Source organism: Passer montanus, unplaced genomic scaffold (assembly GCF_014805655.1).
Source record: "Passer montanus isolate IOZ18808 unplaced genomic scaffold, ASM1480565v1 scaffold8, whole genome shotgun sequence".
Taxonomy (NCBI): domain Eukaryota; kingdom Metazoa; phylum Chordata; class Aves; order Passeriformes; family Passeridae; genus Passer; species Passer montanus.
The window spans coordinates 7,246,084-7,255,484 of record NW_024373256.1 but is presented as its reverse complement, the minus strand read 5'-3'; the positions used below and the strand labels follow the sequence as shown (position 1 = coordinate 7,255,484).

Below are 9,401 nucleotides of genomic sequence, written 5' to 3'. Positions count from 1 at the left end.
CTGTGACAGGGCAGAAAAGCACTTTTCAGGAGGGTGTGGGTACCTTGCACTGCCTGGGCAAAAGGATCTGTGGGACTGAGCAGCCCACACAAGTAAGAAACAGTTTGTAATGAGTGTTCCTTGCGCCTCCTGCACATACACACAGAGGCTTGGGGACTGTTAAAACTGACTCTTTGCCTAAACTTTTCTTCCTGAGCAGGTTACAGGTGATTTGCTGTGTGAAGCCAGTTCAGGTCTGCCTACCTTCTCTCCTCCCTGAACCTCTCCTGCTGCTCTGCACTCAGCTCCCTCTATTCTTAAAAAAAAAACCACATTCTGAAAAGGCACTGAACTGAGAGTGTGAAACTGTAGCAGCACTAGAGGAATTTATTCATGTTTACATGTGTGTGCTGTTATTCCTCAGTACTTGTAGGCAGTGAATGAAATTTTTAGCAAGACTGTGCAGTGCTGCAGCCTCTCACAATGAGAATGCTGTCATGGGTTGCCCCGAGAGGTGGTGGATGCCTTATCCCTATAAACATTCAAGGCCAGGTTGGAAAGAGTTCTCAGCTCCCTGATCTGGTTGAAGATGTCCCTGCTCACTGCAGGAGGTTGGACTATCAGACCTTTTTTAGACACTTCCCACTCCAATCAAACCATTCCTTGCTTCCATTTCAGCAGCTCCCTGCAAAGAGAGCTGGCACTACTGGGTGCTGCAGGGACAGGCTGTGGGAGGTGCCAGGGGAAAGAGTTGAGTGATGCTGTCAGCAGGGCTCCAGGTTTATTTTCTCTATCCTATTTAAATGAACTGCCACAAGGACAGAATTAAATCAGGCTGCATTAAGGCTTTGTAGCCTTACCATAGAGAAGCTGGAATTTTTCTCAAGATACAACCTTTCAGTTGTAATTAAGTGATGCAAATAACATTAATTCTTTAAGAAAACTCACCAGAATTTCAGGCAAAATGCAGCCAGAGACTCCCAGAGGCACATTCATGGAGCATCAGCAGCTGAGGTGTGCTAGCACCTGTTTGCACAAGCGTACTGAGCATGCTGCCCTGCTGGTCCCTGTGCTGTACGCAAAAGAACAGCCCCCCAGCCATAAATTGCTGACTTTTGGCTTTGCAAATTCATTGAGCTGCGGCTTTGCAACGGAAAATTAGAATTTAGAACTTTTTTGAGGCTTTCAGAGGGGTGGCCGGGCGGTGCCACCCGCACCGCGCAGGCGGCTGTGCTGCTCCGTGGCATCCACGTGGCAGCGGGCGCGGTGGGCTCGGGCAAAGCTGCTCCCGCCCCTGGGTGCATCGCGCAGCTCCCAGTGCCGCGGCTTGGGAACAGGCTGAAAAGGACCCCCGCATTTTATGTTTCGGGTAGAAGGGGTGTGTGGGCAGAACTGTTGCTGGACATAGAAAAATGTGAGGACTGGGAAAAATCTGGTGTAGCATAAAAGCGTTGGCAAAAGACAACGGCGGCAGGGCGGTAGCGTGGCCGAGCGGTCTAAGGCGCTGGATTAAGGCTCCAGTCTCTTCGGGGGCGTGGGTTCGAATCCCACCGCTGCCAGCAGTGTTTTTTTGCGCCGCGGGCCGGCGCCATCGCCCCCTAGCGGCGGCGGCGGCCGGGAGAGCATTGTGGGTAGGAGGAGGCGCCGCGTCCCCACGTGCCGGCCCGGGGGCCACCAACATGGCGGCTGCCTGAGCGCTGCCCCGCCGCCACCGACACGGGGAGCGGGGGAGCGGCGCCGCCGCCCGCCCGGCCCGCACACAGGTACGCCGCGCCGCGCTGTTTTTGCGCCTCCCGGGGCCGCCCAGCCGCCAGAGACCCTGCGGGCGTTGGCGGGGGAGGAGCGCGGCCTGGGCTGGGGTGGGCTCTGCCCGTCCCGGAGGACGGCGGAGCCGAGGCTGCGGGGCTGGGCACCGCGAGGCAGCGGGGCCGCATCGCCCTGACAGGAGCCGGCACGGGCCGGGGCGCTTGGAGGCGCCCATTGCCGCGGCCCCGGGGCTCCCGCGGGGTGCCGGCCGGTCCTGCGGGGCTGCGAGCGGCACAGCCCGGGGAGGACTCGGCGCACCCGCCCCGACGTGCAGCGGCTGCCCCGGCGCGGCTCCGGCTCTGCGGGGCCCCGGCCCAGCCCAGCCCAGCCCGGGGGGATTCGCTTCGTGCCCGCGGTCAGGGCGGCTCGGGCCGCTCGCTGTGGCCTTTCCGCGGGCCTTTCCCGCACCCTGCGCTGCCCGCGGGGAGCTCGGGGCGGGCACCGCGACCTGCCCCGGGACAGTCACCGAGCCCCGGAGTGACCCCTGGCCCTGGCAGCGAGCCTGGCGTCCTGTGCTGCTCAGGGGGTAGAGAAGGGTTCGTGCTGGATGCACGATCTGTTAAAGCCCAAAGGTGTGCTTCGGTGACATCACCTCCAGAGAGAGGTCGTGGTGCAGAGGAGCCCTCTCGGGTTCGCTGCCAGAAGATGACTGTGCAAAGCTTGCAGGCGAGGAGAAAATGAAGCAAGTAATTGGGTCAGAATGATAATTGCCATAAATGTATGGAAGGTGCTTTAGCTTCTTTTGGCAGATTCCATTCTTCTGTGTGCCGTGGGCCACCCTGAGCTAGAGGGCTGCCCAGAGCCCTTTCTAGAGGAGCCCAGGTGCCAGAGATAGTTGTGGTAGTGATTCAGGAGATGGCACTTTTCCCACGGTGCTCTTTCAGCATTTATACTTTCAGGCTCTGATCCAGCAGGAATTCTTGGCCTTTCTTTGGCACTGCATGATTATATGAAGAATATTTCAGGTTTCAGTGTTATCACTTTGGGGGTCTATTGCTGCTGACAAATTTAGGTAAAAATTAAATACTGAAGCATTTCTTGCAGGCCTGACTAAAAGTCTGTGTGTCAAATGATGTGCAGGTTTGCAATTTGCCTTCTCACAGTTGTATTTTAAGTCTTTAGTAGTAAAATGAAATTAAATCTCTAATACGAAATGCCCTTCTCAGCTCAGAGTGAGATGCAGGACTCATTTGCTTCATCACTGATTTTCACAGTTCTTTAACCACAACATCTTTCTTCATTGGTTCTACATCAGTGGTGTTATGGGCAGCTAATGAGCAGTTTCATGGATTGGCTCTTGCATTGGTCACTTTGCAGGAAAAATGAGAAGATTTACATCTCTTGCCCTCCTGCGAGCTGATAACTCACACTATACTTAGATTTTCACCTTAAAGAAAGTCCTTAAAACAAACAGGTTCTACCACAAGAAGTTTGAACCTGCTGACCATATTTGCTGTCTCTTAATGTTTAATTCCATTCTGTAACTCTTGTGGTATCATAAATATATGTACATGAGAAGAGTGGAAATTAACACTACTCTATGGATGTGTATGTATCAGACATAGGATTGTGTCTGCATGCCTTCATCCTGATTCAGAGGATTTCTTCTGGTTGCATGAGTTGTGCTGGGACACACTGCTTCCTATTTATAGACGTGTCAGTCTCACTTTCCAGTAAAAGGGTCTGTAGTCATGCTTTGTCTTCACAGGGCTAAGAGAAAAATGTAATTTCTGTAATACAGCATTTCCCCTGTGTAGTGACAGGTGGATTCACAGAGAGATTTTGTGCATAATTGCATAGGCAGTGTTCAGTGAGGGGCCAGAGACCAGGTCCTTCAGGCTGAGTTTCTCTGTCCCTCCTTAGCCCAGGGAATCTTTATTTCTCTTCTCAAAAGTGCAATAACTTTCTCAGAAGAGAGAGAACAAGCCTAGCAGATACTTTGGCATGCAGGCTGTCGGGAAGGGAAGGGTGGTTCCTGATTCTCTCAGGGTGTGAGGAAGGAGGGTTTGGACCCAGGTGTCCCACCCTTTGGGTGTTGCCAGATGTGCTCACACACCTTGGGCATCCTCCCACCATCAGCTCTGTGCTGGGTGCAGTGCAGGTGTTCCATGTCTGCAGAGCTGTCCCAGGGACGTGAGCAGGGAAAGCAAAAATGGAACTGACAAACCTCATTTATTTAAAACATATTAGTGTGTATTTCTGGGAGGAACGGAGTGCCTGATCACAGAAAACACTGATATCGGTCAGATATCCTATATTCAGGGTTTTGCTCACAGCCCAGCCTGTGGTTAAGGTACTGGATTTTTGCTGTGAAGGTGTTCTGCTTTTCTACAAAATTACTTCAGATAGGAATCTGAAATACTGAGGCATACATTTTCAAATGTATGGTACAAAGACCCTGGGATATGCTGGTGCATATAGAAATGGAGAATGCCAGCTCAGTACGGGGAGGGGCATTTTTTTGGTAGCAGAGAGAGTGTAACTGAAAAATATGGAATTACATTTCTAGATGGAGTGGCAGAAACACTGTAAGCCTGAATGGATATTATTAACACTTGTATCCAGAATTTCTAGCCTCTCTGAGAGGTTTCTTAGATACCTGTGTGTACATTAGTGTGATATTTGAGAAGCCTGTATGTCAGCTGAAATATAATGAGCTGCCTAAATTGTGTGGTGGCTTGAATACTTGAAAAAAATGCCATTGTTCTAGGTGTAACATGGATGCTGGGTTCCTTCTTTCCCAGCTGATCCTGGATGCTGCTTTTTTCTCCTTCTCTTCCTCCACAGGAGGTCCAGCAAAGAAGTAAGCTGTCCTCGAAGAGTGAGGAGAGTGAGGGAGAGTTCCTGAGCACAGATCTTGTTTCTTTGCCTGATCATCCTTGTTGCTAAAACTTATTCCTTGGTCAGTTTGTGAGAGGTCGTATTTTTTTTATGCCTATCTTGACCAGTACTGGCTGATTTACATAACACTGTTGCAGTGGCATCCTGAATAATTTGTAAATCCTTTTGTTTGATTTCGGCAGGGAAGAGCTATTGTTGATTTAGCTGAGAGATCATTTTTTATTCAGAGGTCTGAACCAGGCACAGCACTGACTTCAGTGCTGGATTGAACATAATGAACTTTTGTTCCAGAGTATCCAGTCCTCAGTTGATATCAGAGTCTTGTTTTCATTGGAGTTGGTGTAGTTACGAAGAAAAATCTGTTCTGCTGGTTCTGGAGGGGTGCAGGAAAGGCTGAGCAGTGTGTTCTGGAGCTCTCATTTGGCACTACAGTCTGAAGAGTGGCAGGTCAGGAGACGAGGCTGCAGCTTCTCAGGGAGATGAAATCAAAGTCAGGGTATTCCCAGACTGGAACATCCCAGGCAGGGATCCTGCAGGGCCAGTTGTGGCTGGAAAACAGCTGCTACCTGTGTGTTACTGTTACACGGTGTAAAAAGATACACTTTATGCGAGTGCCAAAGGCTGTCTTTTCCCTCCTTAGGGCGCTAGTTCAGGGCTCTCTTAGTAGCTGCAGCTTTCACAGAAGTTATAGCAGTTTACCTATTTTTGAGACATTTGCTTGTCTCTAGAATTTTGTGGCCTTTGGTCAAGATTGTTGAGTATCAGGGACCTGTTCATGCAAACACATACGTTCCTTCAAAATACAGATTAAACAGATTATCACTGAAAGGAACCAGGTTAACTTGAACAATACTCTAGGCTGCATGTGGTATGTGACACAGATGAAATTATTCATATGACATTCCTGTTTTCTTTCAGGTTGTGCCAAGGAATAAGCCAAGAAAAAGCTTTTTTTTATCCTAGCATGGCAAATGAAGAAGATGATCCAATTATACAAGAGGTAAAAGTGCATTGTGGCAACAGTGATTGTACATGAGAATTTTTTACTATTTTTATTACTACAATTCTCAGTATTCCTACATTGCTGAAACAATGTGTCATCAACATCAGTGGTTGTCTGACAACCAATGGCTGGGGCTGTACAAAGAATTATGTTGTGTGGACCAAGTATGGCTCATGGTATCTGTTTTGTCAGAATAGTCTTGTCCATGTTGGCAGATGCAGCTCAGGTTTTTCAGCCTTTGTAATATGTCCATGGTAGAAAAGAAGGTGGGGAATTTGCTTCTACCATTGTGTGCTTCCAGTGAACTTCATTGCATGTCTCTGGGAGCTGAAAAAAATAAGGATGACTTTGATGCTCTATTAAACATGAATCTGCAGTGTTCATGCCTCCTGCTGGAGTCAGGAGTTGTGTTCTGAGTCTGGACTTCTTTAAAGGACTGCTGTGTCCCAAGAAATAGCCACAGAGTTTTGTCTATGATATGTGAGTTTACACACCAGAAGCACAAGGAAGGGTAAATCCACAAAAGGTGAAAAGCCATGAGAAAAGGAGTGGCAGTTGTCAGGAGTGTATCTGAAATGGCAGCTTCCATATGTCTTATTCATGAAACATCTGTGCATATTCAGTTCTGGTGGCCAAATGCAAGTATTGAACCAGCTTGAGGATGTGGGTGTCTCTTGTCTAATTTAGAAAGACTTTATGCCAAAATACCAGTAACAAATTACCTTTCAATCGTGCTGCCAAACTGAGAACTTCCTCCTCTTTCTATAATTGTGATAACAGATTTGCTTCAGATCCTTGGAGGAAAAAAATTCCTCTTTCACATTTGTTTGCCAAGTTTCCTTAGAGAGGAAAAACACAGCTAAAGCCACTGTCTGCTGCCTCTTTGTAGTGGAATTTTTAGGTTTGGTTTTTAAAAAGGCCAGATGTAGAATTTCACGTCAAAGTCAGCAGAGAGGAAACTTTTGACAGGAGAGTCACTAATCTATTTTATATTAGAGTTCATAATGAGAAGCTAATGTTGTCAGTATTTGAGCTCTAAGGTTTATACTTTTGTTATAGCTGGCATCTAGTGAAAGTTATTTGTTTTGCTTTTTAGATTGACGTGTTCCTGGCCAGAAGTCTACTGGAGAAGCTCTATCTGTTTCAGGTATTTCAGTTAACTTTTATGCAGTGATAGTTTGTTTAAAATAAATGCAAAGAGCATAACTTAGTGTTTCAGTCTGCCACGGTCTGGGATATAGAGAACCTGTTTGGGTCTCAGTTTGGAGGCAGGAGTGAGGCTGGTTGATGGAGGGGTCTGTGGGTGTGCTGGAGACCTGGCAGCTTTAGCAGGATGCTGCTGTGGCTGGGAGATCTCACAGGGATACCACACTGTCCTCTCTGCATTCCCAGAGGTCAGAAGGGACACCCATGTGGCTGAACCTGGCTCTGCTCTCCTGATCAGCAACATGTGGCCTGTACTTTCTAAACTAATATTTACTTATATACCCACAGATATTTTACTTCTACTAACTCTACAGAGAGTTAATACTGATGGATAATGTTTTCTTTTTCTGCTGCACTAATGTCTTACAGGTTATTATGGTGTTGAGGGGCAGGAAGGGGAGGAAGGGGGCTGTGAAGGGACAAAAGCAGAGGGCTGGGAGGAAAACAACAGGTTTTCTAGGTCATGTTGCCAAATCCCCTGATGACTCACAAATCAGTCAATTAATGTTTTTTCTGAGTATCTTGTGTCTGAGATGTGGCAAGTGGATCTGCATGTGAGAGGACAGGGGAAATTGAGTTCATTTCTGTGAAATTCTTTGATCTTTAAGAGAAGAGGGGTGTATGAAATGATCTGTTTTCCAGTATCCCATTCGCCCAGCTTCCATGACCTACGATGATGTTACACATTTGTCAGCGAAGATAAAACCAAAGCAGCAAAAGGTTGGTCATCATTTGAGTCCAGTCTGTAAAACTTTTTTTAAGATGTGCAGAATGTACTTAAGAAAAGCACATTGTGCTGTTGAGCTGTTCTAACCATGCAGCTACTTGCAGGACCAGATGTCTGTGCTTGAAAGTATGAAGAGTCTTCTACTGGTCTGTAAGATAGAGTTTAGAATAAAAGTTTATAAATCATGGTGGGAGAGCCACTATTTTAACAGAAAACAGAATTGCTGAGGGAAACCTGGTTACTAATGGTAATCCACTCTGGATGCTTGTGTGAAAAGAGCTTGAATGAAGAGGTTTTTACAGTATTCAGAGAAGGGTTGAAGAAGGATTGAGCCTTGGAGCCATCCTCTGTTTCAGTGTCAGTGCAAGTCTTGATTTCTCTCTTGCCTGGCAGTGAATCATCAGGAGTCCTTTTGAAATCACTGGGGCAGTACAGGTAAATTATAGCCAAAGCCACAATCATTGCACTTGCTTGCAAATGTATCCCAGAACTCTGGCTATTATCCTACAGTATCTTATTTTAAAACTGCAGCAGTAGATGTCTGTGTTACTAGAATTTGGTTCTGGGAAATGGTTAAGGGAAGTGCTTTGGTGAACTTTGGAGTTAGAATGCACGTTGTGTTCATGAAGCCTTTTGTTAAATTCAGCAAACATTTGCACTGTAAGCCCTGTGCAAACCTTTGTAAATATGCTGTCTCATCCAGGGACTTGAAACTAGTTCAGTTTATGAATAACATAAAGGGAAAGAAAAAATAAGATGGTAGCTGTGATACACAAATTTATAAGGGCTTTGACACACCCTGAAGAAGAATATGCTCTGTATTGTCATAGTATATAAATAGAAATATTATGCAGGAGGATGCTTATTTTTGGACACTGGTCTGAAATTTAAAGTTGAAGTGGGGAGGAATAGTTCTTCTTGTAACTAAAGATTTGGAGCTTGTTACAGTGCTCTGACAAGTGAAAGTCAGGAGTAACTGAAGTCAGTGCTGGGTGCTGCAGTCTGGAATTACCAGAATCGAGGCCTTTGCCTCTGAAGAGGACAGAGTTACTTTGTGTTCTTGGTACCAAACTAGGAGGAGATCCAACTTATGAGAGATTCTGAATGGCTCCCTAGTGATGGGGAGGCTTGAACGAGGTTGTTTGTGCACCTGATCTGTACTGATAAGTAAATTACACTGATAGTGTCATGGAAGGAACCCAGCAAAGTGAGTGTGTATTTCAGGGCTGCCTAAAGAACTCTGCTTTTTCTGATCCCATTTGTGTATGTGGGAGTTGATGTAGCTCCAGCTTGTTGTTTAAATGACCTCACTGCACCAAACTCATTTACCTGCTGTTCAGCTCTGTGTGAGATTTCCCTTGTGGATTTGAATGATGCTGCTTAAGTGCTTAAATTTGCTGTAAACCTGTGGAAATGTTTGAAAGTGTGGGATTGGGTTTTAATTGGTATGTTTGGGGTTGTGCCATGGTAATGAGCTGTCTTTCCCTGATATTCTTTAGGTTGAACTGGAAATGGCCATTGATACTTTGAATCCTAACTATTGTCGCAGCAAGGGAGAGCAGATCGCTCTCAACGTGGATGGCACATGTACAGATGAAACAAGCACCTATTCCTCGTATGTCCCCTTTGCCTTCCTTTCCTTTCTGGGGTGAGCACAGGTAGCTGTGTGTCTGTACCAGGCTGCACAGTTGCAGGGGCTGCATTGGACACTGTTCTGTAGCAAGTATTCTTAAGAGTAACCTACATTTTTTGGGGTGCATCATGGATTCAGATTTGCAGGTAGAAGTGATGGATATTTGTTGAGAGTCCATTTTGAGAATTGGTGCTTTCAGACTTTTG

The 9,401-nt window shown here is 46.6% G+C and overlaps 1 protein-coding gene and 1 non-coding gene across 3 annotated transcripts in view; both read left to right on the top strand.

Moving 5' to 3' along the window:
* Positions 1–1,456: 1,456 nt before the first annotated feature.
* TRNAL-AAG lies at positions 1,457–1,538 on the top strand. The gene has a single exon. It is a non-coding gene; the product is annotated as a tRNA-Leu (tRNA).
* Positions 1,539–1,602: 64 nt separating this feature from the next.
* The window catches only part of POLR3E (RNA polymerase III subunit E), a 30,659-nt gene continuing 22,860 nt past the window's right edge, over positions 1,603–9,401 (top strand). For both annotated transcript variants that reach the window (XR_005630187.1, XM_039731992.1), the window contains exons 1-5: positions 1,603–1,742; positions 5,545–5,626; positions 6,726–6,776; positions 7,478–7,555; positions 9,062–9,177. Coding sequence is in view for 1 of the 2 variants with exons in the window: in XM_039731992.1 (XP_039587926.1) it covers positions 5,591–5,626; positions 6,726–6,776; positions 7,478–7,555; positions 9,062–9,177 (281 nt within the window). In the remaining variant the exon portion in view is untranslated. The remainder of the gene's footprint in view (positions 1,743–5,544; positions 5,627–6,725; positions 6,777–7,477; positions 7,556–9,061; positions 9,178–9,401) is intronic.